We start from the raw sequence: 14,989 nt of genomic DNA, 5'->3' as shown, positions 1-14,989 counted from the left end.
CCGTATGCCGTTAACCGTCTGAATGTAGAGAGATCTGATCCGCATGGGCTGTTTTATCTCTCCAAAAGAACCCCACGGAAAGATAAGACCAGGATCCAAGGATGGTTTTAGTGCATGTCGGATATCTGGTTCTTCCCGTATTCGGCTCAGTAAGAAATAGAGGTACAGTATGTATATATGGTTTTAATTAATCCCCAACAACATGTGCCCTGTTTATCTTAATATTCACACTGCAGCTGCTAGCTAGCTAGCTTAGCCCCTGCTAGCTGTTGTGTTAGCGTCGACGCTACCTAGCTTCCTCAAATCGGGACGAACAAAATAAGAGGACAAAATACCGAAACGCGACATAGTTCGACTCTTTATTCGATAACGACACGTACAAAATACCAAGTGACTTGATGTCGCCTGTTGTAATTGTGACTGATTGTAAGATAAAATGTCGCCTCTTCAGATAGAAGCTAACTGGCTGGTGTGGGCTCAGACTATTTACTGGGAGTGAATCATCCTCCACTAAAACATTCACCGTGGTGGTCGGGTTGGAAAGGTCCACAAAGACTCGGATAAATCACACCAGGACCTGGCGTGGAATCTGTGTTACACGCCATCATAAACGAATGAAAAAACATGCTCAGTTGATTTTTGACGTTTAAGAGTTTGGATGCGTCTTTTTTAACCGTGACGTTATGGTTTATTTGAACCTTTAAACACCGCAAAATAGCCGGAGCCTGCCAGCCAGTCAGCTTATCTGTGTCTGGATGATGTCATTTGAAGATCATCTGCTGCTGCTGTTTGCGACCATCACAAATCCATCGCGTTAACACAGGCCGACTGATTTAATAGAGACGCGTAAATAATAAACGGATTGATTAATTGACGTTGGACTTCCGAGCCAACATAGCGATCACTCGTCGTTTAATTACAATTTGGCAACCCTAAAGAGGCAGCAGCTGTTTGAAGCTGTCTGGATCACAAACAACCCAAACATACCGTTACAGTGTCAGGTTCTATTTTTAACGAAGCTACAGTGTAACATTAATTTCACAACAGTGGCATCAATGATTTCATTGTGCTTTTATTTCTGTTCTTATTCCCTGTTTCATAGTATCGAGGCTGGCTCTACATTCTGCATTTATCAGATCTATGTCGTCCCCCCATTGTGTAGCTAATGATCATCTGCTGCTGTGTGGTGTGGCGTGGCCTCTGCCTGTTCTCTGCATTTAGCTGTATTGTGAATCCCTTCTTCATTTCCTCTTTCCATCAGAAGACGACATTGGTATTAAAAAGCACCCCCTCCTAAGAATGTATTCAGCCATAGACTTTCCATGTTAAACGGACTAAAAAAATAGCTAACACCTTTAGCAGAGCACCTTTTGTCTTTTATTTTTTCTGTCAAATTGCTGTAGCATAAACATTTTAGCTCCTTCTAGATGATCAATTGAATGTCATTGTGTACCTCCCATCCAGTCTTGATAGACAACATGCTGTAAATTCCTGTAAAGTGGATACATTTTGCATGATTTCAATTATCGCACTGCATTGTTGAACACCAGATTTTGGCTCATCCTCCTCTTCTCCACACAAGGTGCATTGTACATGACTCAGATGACATTTAATTAAACGCATGCAATTTGGAATCATATATGCATGCCCGTCTATTGATCAGCTTTAAACACATCCACTCAGCATTCTTGCCAATGCTGCTATGTGATCACCTGAAATGATAAAACGTACACTGCACCTGCACACAACAACCTTGCCATAACTGTCTCCATTTTTGTGTAATCCTTTGTTCCCCTTGCAAATTTCTAAGCTTTGAAACACACTGAATTGTCAGGTCTGTTTGGCCTTTGAGGGCAAAACAAATCCCCAAAACCTATAGAAAGCAAAACCTACTCACTGGTGGTTCATCACGTCCCAATTCCCCCCTCCGGCCCTCCCCCCCACTAACCAAGGCCAAAATGCTATCCATTTCACAGGGATGCCTATCTCCTGACCTGCACTGCTAAAATATCCTCTATTAGTAAATAACGTCTTTATTGTTTGGTTGTGGTCTCTCTTTACCTTTTTGTTCTGGTAATAGTACTTAAAATGCATGGTCACATTTATGATTCATAATTTTTTGTTTTTTGTTTTTTCTACATTGACTAGTGAAAATCCAATGTAATCTTTCTGTAGTAAAGATGTACCCTTGCTGTACTGGAATCATGTGCTGTAGCCAACACGTTTGCTCATTGGATGCCGCTTTTGTTCTTTTAACCCTATATGGAGCATGGTGGGCCTTGCCTTCAGTCTATGTTGTTTATTTTTGTTGCATGGTATTATATACTATTATTACAGAAAAGAAAAAAAAAAACACAAATTCCACATATACTAATATTTTTCAATAAAGAATATAGTGTTTTTCCTAACCTTCAGTGTGCTTCTTGCTGATTTCCATTTATTGTCCTCCCTCTCCCTTGTCCCTACCTGCCCCCACCCCTCCACCCCACCCACCTCCTCTCCCGCTGTGACAAAGATAGACAATTTTCAAGCTTTCTTCATCACAAGCCCTGATTGAGTCTATCTGCTGTCATTCATGGTGGTTGTTTTCACTGAGACACTTGAAAATGCAGCGTGCTTCTGTACAGTCCTGGCATGAGCCTCGAGACCAAGGTCATCCCTTGTCTGGTTTATAGTAGTAGTGTAAAAAAAAAAAGAAAAAAACCCAATGAGGATTATTAACCAGAACGAACATATCTGTTTTTCTTTAAGTCAGCTGGATGTGCTACAGCAGTGCTGCAGCTTTCAAGTGTGCTCCCTAGTAAATGCAATGTAGATGTTTGCCTATTTCCTCATGGTTTTTTCAAAGAGTTAAACTGTTTCCATCAGAACTTGCCATACATGTCTTTTACACCATCAAAGCAGGGAAAAAATGAAATGGAATTATTTTTATTTAAATCATGCTCTGCTATACTTGAGTAAGACACTACTACTTTTGACTTACGGCAGATGGGTGTAACGGTGCACGGTAAATGGAACATTCCTGTGCAGACGTGATTTAGTTTCCTATCGCCAAGGTATTCCCAAGAGGCCTAATATGTTTTACATTTGTTGTTGCAACTTCGCAACCTTTAACTAATAATGCAAGCTTGTAAGTATATACACAGTAGTAAAACCATATCGTGCCATAACATATGTAGGCCTGTCTTTCTCCCCTTGGAGCCTCAACTGCTGTCGTTTCACTCCCCAGCTGCCAAATAGCTGCGGTTAGTGAGAGCAGAAAAGCACAGAAATGGCATTCAAGCTATTTCCTCTACACTCACGAATGGTAATGTGCTAGAGGAGCACGCAGAACGGTACTGTATGTACGAGAGAAGAATAATATTGGCTAAGGCAGACTATTAAAATAATGGATTTATTACTTTGAGTCTAGTTTGTAAGTCTTGTCAAGGGGTTGCTTTGTTTCCATAAGGTCTACTGTGTAGAGAGATTTAAGTAAATAAGCAGTACATTTATTGAAAGATTGGTTGAATTGCAATGGATTTCACCCAAATTCAGCAGCCTACTGGCCATAATTTCCAAGAATTGCACTGGATGTTATATTGAAGTTATTGGTTGTTAAGCCAATCACTTGTTCTGGTCCCGTCTATTGCCTTAAGAATCAGAAGACCAGGAGTGGCAATCGAACCACAACGTGGAATAGGATATCAAAGACCCATTTAATCACGTTTGAAAGTTCACACAGTGCAGTGGTATTCGATGTCATGGGACTTGTGGTAATCATCACTTTCCCATCCCACAGACGTATGTTTCACCATAGGTAAGCGTTAGGGCTTCATTAAGATGTTACACACACAGTGACACCACATTTTCACCCACAGTAAATTCTACCTCGTCTCTCTTGAGCTGTCTGACGAGCACTCTTATCCTCCCCCTCACAGGATCCCATTTCAACCGGCAGCAGCAGCAACAACAGCAGCAGCAGCAGCACAGTCATGCTACCTCTTGCCGGCACTTCCAGTTAGGTCCTCAGGCCCCGCTGCCCATGGACTTCCCCATGCCACACCCAGGGCAGCCCCAGTCAGGCATTAACCCCCACCTGGCCCCTCCTGGCCACCAGCATGGTCCCCCGCTCCACCCGCCCCTCAACCCCTTGCCCGCACCCCAGTTCCAGGACATCCCTGCCCCTCCCTTCCTACCTCAGGCATTACACCAGCAATACCTCCTCCAGCAACAGATCCTCGAGGCCCAGCACCGACACATCCTGCCACCCTCCAGGTATGGACCCCCTTCATGTTAAAGGGATCAATGTTGGGGGCACTCAGGTGATGGAGGGGTAATTCTTGCCCACCACTGTGGAGAAAGGGTGTTTCAATCCTCCCCGGTTCCTCCAGCTTGGCCGAGTGTCCATATAAATTAAAACGGCCATGTTCGCACCTTCGCTGGAGGGAAGCATGGTGGGGAGGGTGTGTCACTGCACTAGCAACATCTTTGTTAGGGCGCATGGAACTAGGAGGAAAAGGGTGTTCCTCCACTACTTCCTCCCTGTGAACCCTCTCTCAGGTGACAAGAAGTGTCTAAATGGAATTGGACGAGACACATGATTTTCTGTGCTCTCCCTAGAACCAACTAGTTGGCAATTAAAAGGGCCTGTTAAAAAATTAACATAGCGCAATATTGTTTTATGCTTGGCCATACAGTTCCAGCTACCTGTTACTTCTACAAAAAAGTGTGTGGTCAGTTTATTTTCTTGTAGGAAGCGTTAATACCACATTTAAGCTAACCTTTTTTGCATCTGGAATCTTGCCAGATGCAGTCTGCAAAGAAATTCCTAATACTGTGTAAACATTGTTAATCCTCCTTAAACAGACGCACCCCAGAGAGAGTTCCTCACCAGCCCCACAGACTGCGGCCTGGGTACGAGTTTGCTCCTCCTCTCCATGTCCCTCCTCAGCCTGTAGTCCAGCAGCCCCGTTATCTGGCTGAGGGAACAGACTGGTAAGAAACCATCCAATAGAGCAGAGTTGAATAAACAAGACGAGACAAGGTCAAAAGATATTGATACTAAAACGTGTTTTGCTGTTCATTGTCTGTCTAGGGACCTGAGTGTGGATGCTGGGCTTCCCCCCCACCAGTACCACATCCATCCTCTGCCACAGCACTATCAGCACTACTTGACCTCTCCCAGGATGCACCACTTCCCCAGAAACAACGCCTCAACGCAAGTGGTGAGCCCACCTCAGTGCCATCTGATGATGACAGTAATGTGTCAATGAAAGTACAAACAATTTGACCATATTTAGTATTTACACAGTGGCCATTTTGTTCTTATTTGCTACTATGGAATCAGCCCCCCCATTCCTCTTGTGGGCTGGCCATCCATAGCCATTTAACACATGGTTGCCTCGGTTCCCATTGCATGACTGATGTTAGCTTGTTATCTTCCAGGTTGTTCATGAGATCAGAAACTATCCATACCCCCAGCTCCACTTGCTGGCACTGCAGAGTCTCAACCCCTCCCGCCATGCGTCTGCTGTTAGAGAGAGTTATGAGGTACGTCCGGCCGCCCTCGCTCCCTCCTCGCTCTTCATCAGACACACCTGTCTTGCCTAATTTATCATCATCTGTGACCGATGCCCCCGTCAGCCTCGAGTGTGTAGCCGATTTTCTTTCTTTATGGATTCCAAATCTCTTCCAATGTATTTAATCTTGAGACAATTTTCCTCTCATTTGTCCTGTCATTGATTACTTGACTGTCACTGAGTGAGGACTTGAGCACCCTATGGTTCAAGGTCTATTTGCTGAGTAAGGATCAGCCATTCATGACCATTAAAATACCAGCTTTATCGCTGAAGCCCTCCATCATGATTTCTTTCCCCATAGATATTCTTATTTACGGTCATAAAGTCTGTTTTTACTTGGCTGGGGATTCCGGACTAACAGTTCTTCCATTCTTTGTCAAATTCCAATTGTACTAAAATAGTCTAGTTTTTTCCTTGGATCTTAATGTTTTGCCCCTACTCTTGTTTCCTTTCTAGGAGCTTCTGCAGTTGGAGGATAGGCTTGGCAGCGTGAACCGTGGAGCAGTTCAGACCACCATAGAGAGGTTCACTTTCCCCCACAAGTATAAAAAGGTAAGACAGAAGAACACTATCCTTGATGTGGTGCCGTATGCAATACAACAGTGGGCACATACTGTATGGCCGGTCACAATAACTAGCCCTTACCCGTTCAAATATATGAGCTCCGAAATGATGTGCAGTGTGTGGGTTATGGGATGTGTGCCCCCGTTTCGTTTAATGGCTACAGAGATACTGAGTCCCCCCCCCCCGCCCCCCCGCCCGCCCGCCCACCCGCCACACACAGAGCTAGTTAGACATGTTGCCTCATGCTAGATGCAGAATAGATATGCCTCATGCTAGATGCAGAATAGATAGTAGATACACCATAAAAATGCTAATATACAGCATTTGATTTGTGAAAGTGACAAACGGGCTTCACAGTTATGTTAGGTGTGTTCATATGCTAATGGTGATGCGATTTCAGATCAATTGCTCCAGCCACTGAGGAGAAACGTTGTTTCAGACAGACAGACAGACAGACAGACAGACAGACACTCACTCAGACAATTATATGTTTGATAATCGCAAATTCGCAATTATTTGAGATAATCCCAATTATTTTGCATAAGCATCATATTATTCGTTTCCATGTTGAAAACATTTAAAATATTTTCCAAAAATAGCAGATCTACAAGCTTGTAAATATAAATTATTTTTTACATAGCTAACTAGTATAAAACCAGTAAAAAACCAGTAAGACTCCCTAATCGGGAGATAAGCGACCGTTGGGTCGCAGCGTGATTTTAGGGCAAAATGTGTAGGAGCAGTGTTGGTCGTCCGCGTTGCCTTGGCGGACGAATAGGTACCGGCCCCGGCTCTCCCGGACGCTCCTAGCCCGAGTTACGGCATTTTATGTGAGCTGCAGTGGAGGGGGTCCTCCACTGGGGGCGCCACCACTTTGGCATCCGTTCTGGAGCACCAGGAGTCGGTGGGCCCCGGGAATTCCCCGTGAGCAGCCCCGTTGGGGTGGTCATTTGGAGGTTTTGATAGTAAGTGCGACCTGACGGTCGCAATTATTATTATTTTACTGCAAAGCCTAAAGGCAAACAGAAATCAAATTTGTATTGATGTGTTCCAGTGTTCAATGCCATAAACACAATCGTTAATCGTAATTATTTGTGACGATTAACGTCAACTTGAATTTTGTCATCGCGACAGCCCTAAATATATGGGGGGGGGGGGGAGAGAGAGAGATGAAATTCATATTAATGAAGTGGTATGAAAATAAGAGAACATTGGCTAGAGAGGAGCAAATGTTCAGACACATTTTTCTGTTAACAGATAAGTCAGACAGGTCTGCAGTAGGTCCGACTCAGTGCAAGGGATGACTCATCTCAGCCTGCTGCAGAGGATTTGAGGGTGAAATGAATAAAAAAAAAATAGCCTTTTCATCTTTAATTAACAACACCTCGAATCGGAAAGAGTTGGAGAATAAGAGGACGTTGTTGATTGTACTTGATCCCCCACCCCCACCCCTCCACCCCGAGTATACCTTAAGGAGATACTCTACCTCTGTGATTTTGTGCAGGACCTCTTACCGTTTAACTGCACAGCACACTATATCATTTACCTCATTGTTTTCCCATTCCAGAGAATACCCCTGGACCTGAAAATGTGTCTGGATGACGAGGAGTTGGACACTGATGAAAAATGTACTATCTGTCTGTCGATGCTCGAAGATGGGGAGGATGTCAGGTATAACCATGTATTGCAGTTTCTTGAAAGGGAATACAAAGTGAATTGTCCTTTGTCTGCTCGATGGTTTTAGGCTGTAATAAATTCATACCACACGCCCCTGTTCATACTCTTCCCAAATGAAGTTCACTGGAATGGTGAAACCGTAATTACTCTGGATCTTTTTTCCATTTTAAGTCAGCTTGATGTGCGCAATTTTTTTATCCCATTGTTGTGATGGTTATACTGCATCAGTGTTTCTCAAATAGAGTATGTTTAATGATAAAACACTGATAAACCTTATGTGAACCTGCTCATATGTAAAGTGTTATACCATATTAATCCAACCGAATTGATAGATCTAATTTGCCATTAAGCTGTTCCATGGACTTAATGTTATGGCTACAGTTGTATATAAGTCTGCTCAGGAGGTACAAATTGCAATCTTTCATATTATCATTATAGGCTAGCTATGGTTTTCTCTTGCCGGTTTGTAAGCAAAATGTTGTAGTTGGATAAAGGATGTACTTGGATTCAGAAATCACAAGAAAGGGGGTTCTGAAGCCAAAAAGATTGTGAACCACTGATATAGAGAATGTTGTCCTTTCAGATTAGATGGTCCTCTCTGACAAGATGTCTGTTATGTGATGTCACCAACATGCAGAATTAGCAAAAACAATGCATCTGGGCTCAAGGTGGATTTAGATGTAGGCAACACTGGCATCTTGGGTGGGTGGGCAGTTTGGCACAGGGGCACCACACAAAACAAAATTGGGGTTCAGCCCGATCAGAGCCCCACTGGGTTCCATTATAGAATTAAAGTTAAAGGAGTCTTCATATAATTGGTTCAACTTCTCACTAATGCTTATTTCTGTCTACTTTCTCTATGTCTCAGAGGTGGGCTGCAGACAGTTCAGAAACCTTCCTTCAATGACATCATCCGTGGTCATTTCAAACAATATTTCAAACTTTTTGTTGTTGTTGTTTTTGTACTGATTCAAGTACAATGGCTTCTATTTCAGTGTGCTAACTTTCCAGGAAGAGAGAGGCTGTAGTTTCCAACTTTCTATTCTAGCTTGGAATATCCGTCGATGATGTCATTGGAGGAAGGTTTCTGAACTGTCCACAGCACACCTCTGAGACACAGAGCGAGTAGACTGAGTGCTCCTATAATATTTACAGTATATATCTTTTTGAATATATATGAAATAACGTTAGTGAAGAAGGTGCTTCTGTTGGCCTACTTGAAGTGTGCACAAGAAGAAATTTGGCGCTGTTCAGTTCAGACATTAGCTCTGGATTGAATCACTTATAGCTAAACACCTGCAGAATTATTGCTATGTAAAATCTAGTTTTAAATTATGGCTATGAGGCAATCCTTTCACAAAATCATATAGCTGCATGACCAGTGCTAAAGCCCTGGCAGGCTAAATTAATTTTCTACTGGAAGTGGAATAACAAAAGAATGAATACAGTGAAGAGAGGTAATATGGTGCGATGGATGATATAATATTAAGTAATATGCATTTTGGTTATTCCTCAGACACTCTCAAACCTCTGTGCCCACTGTCACAGCTCGTGTTATACTTTCTGACTCATTCACACCTGTGAGTCATAGGCAAGTCACTTCAATGCCGTTGACAGTAGGATAGCCTAGTTTAGTAGCAGTTCCTCTTAACAAATGTTCTTTTTTTAACCTTGCATTTTAACATTATATTCTGTCTTCTATCCTCAGGAGATTACCCTGCATGCACCTCTTCCACCAGGCGTGTGTGGACCAGTGGCTGGCCACAAGCAGGAAGTGCCCCATATGCAGAGTGGACATTGAGACCCAGCTGACCCCAGACAGTTGATGCCCCCTCCTCGTGACCCTTGCAGCTTTGGATCTGGTCTTGTAATCTCCCCCTGCCCCTCCCTTCCCCCAAGGGGAAGCTCTGCCAAACCCTCTTCCTCCCTCTGCATCACTCAACAAGCCTGCCTTCTGAGCCAGCCGAAGAAGACAACCAACGTGACAGAGGGATCAACAAAGCACACTCACGCCCAACACGACAGGGAACGGGGGTTCACGCATAACGTGGACGGTCAGACGGACGGACAGACGGACGGATAGACAGACGGATGGATCGGGATAGGTGGATGTCCAAACAGATTGACAAACGATGGAAGGCGAAATGTATGTATGGACAGATGTGCTGAGGCTTCCTGTGATTGTCTGTCAGATTAGCCACTTAACCATTTAACCACAAAGAATCAATACAATATTTTAAAATATAGACAATCTACAAGCTCACGTGTCACAATGTGTTGTGGCCTGGTAGGTTGGCTATTTTCAAAATAATTTAAAACGGTTTGTGGTTGAGTGGTGGAGGCCATTTCTCTGCCATTATATTTAACCCCCTCTCCCCCCACCCCCTCCAGGCCTGTGAAAAATCCTTTAAGCTGCACTCTAGCCCAGCCCTCCCTCAGCACATCTGTACAGAACATTATCAAATGATTAGCATGAGGTTGTCTAGTGTGAACTCTTGTAGCTGAATGCCTGTGGTGTACTGGAGTGTAGTGCTGAATAAGTATTTACAGAGTAACAGTGTTGTGTAGCAAGCAAAAAAAAAGAAAAGAAAAAAAAGAGCCTTTCGCTTTCGAAAAATATGTACGTATGTGAAAAATAAAATCTACAGATAGGGCAAGTACGACTGCGTGGGGATGTCTGGTGGTAGGTGAAGTCTTCATAGGCACTGAGGAAGGAGGTAGCTGTGTGAAAAAAAGACAAAAAACAAACAACCCCCCCCCCCTCTCTCTCGTCTATCACGGTTTTGGATTTACAGTTTGTAGATGCCATCGGAGTCGATGCTAAATCCGCTACCTGCAGGCATGGCTTCCAGTGATCTGTGTAGTGTCGTAGTTGGGCCTCTAATACCCTAGAGCAGAGGCCTTTCAGATGTGCATGCTGTATGGCAGGCTTGGGCTGTGTTGTTATTGTGGAGCAGTAGAAACAGGGACTGTGTCTGTGCATGTGAACCGTATACTATGATTCTGATGACCTCACTCATCCATAGCGGAGGACGAGAATGCACCTAGTAACCCCCCTCCTCCCCCTACTCATCCTGATGAGATCCAAGTTGCCCTTAGACACCGGGCTAAGGCCTGATTTATACTTTGTTGTACAACGTGCCGCTCTGCGAAAATAGCGGATCTGCAAGCTCACAACAAGTAGATTCTGTTTTTTCCAAGCGACACCGTCGTACAACGGCTTATAAATTAAGCGTAAGACCAGTGTAGCATATTCTCTCCTAATGACTGCTGCTAGTAGATCTGTGTCAAACAGCAACTTGGTATCCGTCGCCTCATTCATGGCATGATCATGAGAGGCTGGCATGGGCTTGAGGATGCAGTGCCTGAGTCTTGCCGTTGAAGTGAATTGAGAACGACATTTGTATGACCTATTACCAGAACCTTATTGCCTATTGAACAAGCACATGTGATTTCTATAGTGAATTGCCTCTGTTGTGTATTGGCTCAGTTCGTTTCAATCTAAGTTGCTCCCATCATTTGATAAAAGACTGTCTGGTGTTACAGGGAAAAGTAAAACTAGTTTGCCTATGATATGTGCTAGAATGTGTATGATTGTCTTCATGGTAGTAGTGTATGGTATTGCTAGAACGACCATAATAAGTTAGAAGCCGTTTTCTCTATATCATGCATGAACCATGTCGGATTAGTTCACTTGAAGGAGGGTGAAAGGGAGAAAAAGCCATCCATTAAAAAATACCAAACAATTATTCTTCTTAACATTTAAGTTTGAATTTCCGTTAGATTGTCTCTTTCTTCCATATGTTCCTTTCTCTCTTTTTTCCCCCCCTTTCTTTAAATTATTTGTTATATATGATTTTTGCTCTCATGCCAATTTGGACATGGTACTAATACGCTTAGTGCTTGTCCATCTTTACCATATTGAAGAAATAGCTGCAATGCTGCAAAAACATATTTATTGTTGTTATAATGTAGCTTGTGTTTTTGTAAATGCACTATAATATGGAGTTGCCTGATCTTTTTTGGTTTGGTGGTGTGGGGTCTCCTCGTCCTAGATTATGTGTTTGTATTCAGTTGAATCTCCATGCTTCCTTGTGGTCTTTTTGGAGGGTAACTTGACTGTTTGTGTTGCATTTTTCCTTTTTTCCTTCGTATGAAACCTCCATCCAAAAAAAGAAAAAACTACAGATGGATGAACATGGAGGCTTGCTAGTTCACATAGAATGCTGTGATTAAAGATGCCTTAAGTATTTAACAATCATTATTTATTACTAACTGTAGCTAGCTAGCTATTGTGGTGGAGTATTTAATGTCTCTATCTCATAACTTTGCAATTTAATCAATATATTTATTTAGAAATAACAAAATATTGAACAAAAAAAAGAAGAATACCTCATTATGCATTGGTCGGTGGGGATGCTTTTGCATGCCATTTGTGTTTTCTTTTTCAAAGGAGAAAAAAAGAAACTTGTTGAATATTGACTAGGAGTGTTCTAAACACTATTTCTAGCCAGCATGGTGCTGTTGATCTGGATTACATTCCATCCATGTCATTTCTTTTATTTTACTTTTTCGTTTTGAATTATATCCTCTGCTTGAGTCTTGTGGATGAACTGGATCAAGCAGATGATGATGGCATAATAGCCCCTTTGTCTTAGCATGGTTCAACAACTGGCTTGCTTTTGAAGTATGATACAGCTTTACTTTCAGTAATCAACCATATTTAATTTGGAGTGTATGGGTGTCGTGTTTTTTATTTTTTTTATTTGACCATGTTTATGATAATCCATACTATCTGGATCTCAGTTCAGTGCTTATTTAGGACCCACATAATGAACTGTATTATTTGGTACTATGTATTGCTGGCAATTGCGATGTTTGTGTTGGGCTGAGGAGGTGGCTAACATGCTAACTTGAGCTATTGATTTATGTTGAGCAAATTTCTGGTGTATTACTGTGGTATACAAATATAGATAGTGTGTTTTACACCTGGGGATAATAAGCTAACCACATTTTTCGGTGTGCATTTCTTAATAATATTCTACTAATCCTGCTTATTATTGTACCATTTATTGAATTGGAATAACGCTGGCTGGTCTTACTATTATTTCATTTCCTGCTATCACTGGCCTTACCCCATGCCCTCCACAGTGTACCCCATTACTCCAGAGCGAACTGGACAGTAGCCATAGTATTAACTCAAGCTGGTGAACCGGAATGAACAGTAGATCTTAAAGCACAAGCTTTTTAATGCATGTCCTTCTCAGGTTTTCCTATGTGTACGTGGGAGTAGCTCTGTAGATGTGTTTAATATGATGCTGTACCTTCTTGAATATTTCAGATGTTTCTTTGCTGCTGAAAAAAAATGTTGATTATTAACCTGCCAGTGAAAAAGGGAAGTGGCCATCTTTGTACAACACACTGCTGTTTTGCTGTAACCGCGCAATGTTTTATGATCTTGAGTATTTTATAGAAAAGTAGAAGTATGTATCAATAATATGAAAGCAATAGCTAAATCATAATGAAGAATAACATGATCAGTGAATATTGTGGAAAATCTTTAGATTCACTCTGGGTGGATTTTGTACTGTATTTATTACTAATGATGATGCAAAAAGTTGCATAGCTTAACCCAAACTGTTCTGTCTCCTTTTTTATTTATTGTCTTGTATATGATCTTTTTGTATGTGTTTTTCAAATAAACTGCCGAAAATGCTGAGAACGTATCTAACTTATGTCTTGTTCTACTGTAGTGCTCTGCTTAAGAAAAGCTGTCTGTAGCAACAGCATGCAACAGCCAGTATAAATATATATGCCCTTTCCTTTTCTTTATTTGAAAACTTTGAATCTAAATACATGATTTAACATCTCCGTTTTATTATGAATACTGTACCCATATGTATGTATAAAATTGTGCAGTAACTACAGTATTTCAGACCGATTTGACAGATGCTGTACATTTGAATACTGGCATTTCCTTCTGGTAAGATGCATGTAAACAATGTATCTGGTTCAGTTCAGTACGTTAATTTCAAAGCTATCTCACACAGTTGACAATATCATTATGTTAAGAACTATCAGGAAGCGTTCCTAAAGTCCTCATCCGCCCAAGTCCAGAACTGAGCTTGGATCCAATGTCCTTCATATGCTTTAAGCCTCTCTCCTATCACCTAATACCTGGGGTATAGCACCCTCTGAATCTGCCCATCGGCCTTCTTTGTGTCCAACCATTTCCCACATTGGAAGATAGTGGTCACTGAATTGGCTGTATTGGTCACTTCAACACACTCCAAGAACCACCCTGGACTGGGCCCGGAGTTGTTGTGCTCCACCTTCACTCTTAGCAGCTCGCCCAGATCCAGCATCTCCAGAACAAAACGGTCCGTATGATCCCGCTCGAAAAGGTTCCGGAACTTCTGCTGCAGCTGTCGTATGCCAGAGTCCCCATTGACACCGTAAAGTGTGAGGAAAACATCGGCGTCTGTGCCTGCCCCTTTGACGTCCCCAGTAATGACTATGATCTCATACTTGACAGGTACAAGGTTGCGAACTTTGCTTGCAAAGCTCTCGATGGACTTGTAACACTCGAAGGTCATAAACTCGTCCTTCTTAGATGCCAGGGGAATCCGGGCATCACAGCGGAAGAAATACCTGCAGAAGACAGCAGGGATAGGCGGAGAAAGGGTGTTTAGGACAACATCAGCATTACCAAATTGCTGTTTACTATCAGGGTTTGATATGCATGCATGCATATAGTTGCATACATTAGTTAACCACATTAACCCTTTTAAATTCCTCGCCATAGCGAAAATAGCTGATGTACAAGTTCACGATGTGCCTTGTGACCTTGTAGATGGGCGAACCTCGCTATTTGTCTTTCAATGAAGTACATTAGGGCTAGGGTAAAAAAAACTAAATCTAAATTTCACTCACTTGTTTCCAAGCTCCTTCTCTGTCACCACAACCTCCATGACATGCCAGAAATGTTCCCCCTTCACCTTCTTGCCCTCTTTAGTTATGTGGCCGAGGCAGATGCCAGCTATCTGCCCCACGTGCTTGGATGAAAATTCAAATGTGTCTGTGGCACCACTGTAATGATACAAAAAGTTAGGTAAAGCCATTCAAGTCAAATCCAGTTTCAACTGGATACAGATGGTGGTAAAAATCACTGGTCCTCTGCCAGGAAT

At 42.4% G+C, this 14,989-nt stretch overlaps 2 protein-coding genes across 2 annotated transcripts in view; one reads left to right on the top strand and one right to left on the bottom strand.

Moving 5' to 3' along the window:
* ark2cb (arkadia (RNF111) C-terminal like ring finger ubiquitin ligase 2Cb) lies at positions 1–13,433 on the top strand. Its single transcript, XM_080739087.1, is given in 11 exon segments — positions 1–162; positions 1,103–1,185; positions 1,188–1,221; positions 1,224–1,273; positions 3,941–4,257; positions 4,849–4,977; positions 5,078–5,207; positions 5,428–5,532; positions 6,018–6,113; positions 7,693–7,796; positions 9,511–13,433. Coding segments are annotated over 11 exon segments (1,227 nt in total). The 5' UTR covers positions 1–101; the 3' UTR covers positions 9,629–13,433.
* A 539-nt stretch (positions 13,434–13,972) lies between these two features.
* The window catches only part of loxhd1b (lipoxygenase homology PLAT domains 1b), a gene marked incomplete at both ends in the record, with an annotated part of 44,248 nt that continues 43,231 nt past the window's right edge, over positions 13,973–14,989 (bottom strand). Inside the window, 2 exons of the mRNA XM_080739001.1 lie at positions 13,973–14,453; positions 14,736–14,891. Coding sequence (XP_080595127.1) covers positions 13,973–14,453; positions 14,736–14,891 — 637 coding nt within the window. The remainder of the gene's footprint in view (positions 14,454–14,735; positions 14,892–14,989) is intronic.

The sequence above is a fragment of the Nannobrachium achirus genome (genome assembly GCF_963921795.1).
Source record: "Nannobrachium achirus genome assembly, chromosome: 12".
Classification (NCBI taxonomy): Eukaryota; Metazoa; Chordata; class Actinopteri; order Myctophiformes; family Myctophidae; genus Nannobrachium; species Nannobrachium achirus.
This window is presented reverse-complemented; position numbering and strand designations above follow the sequence as displayed.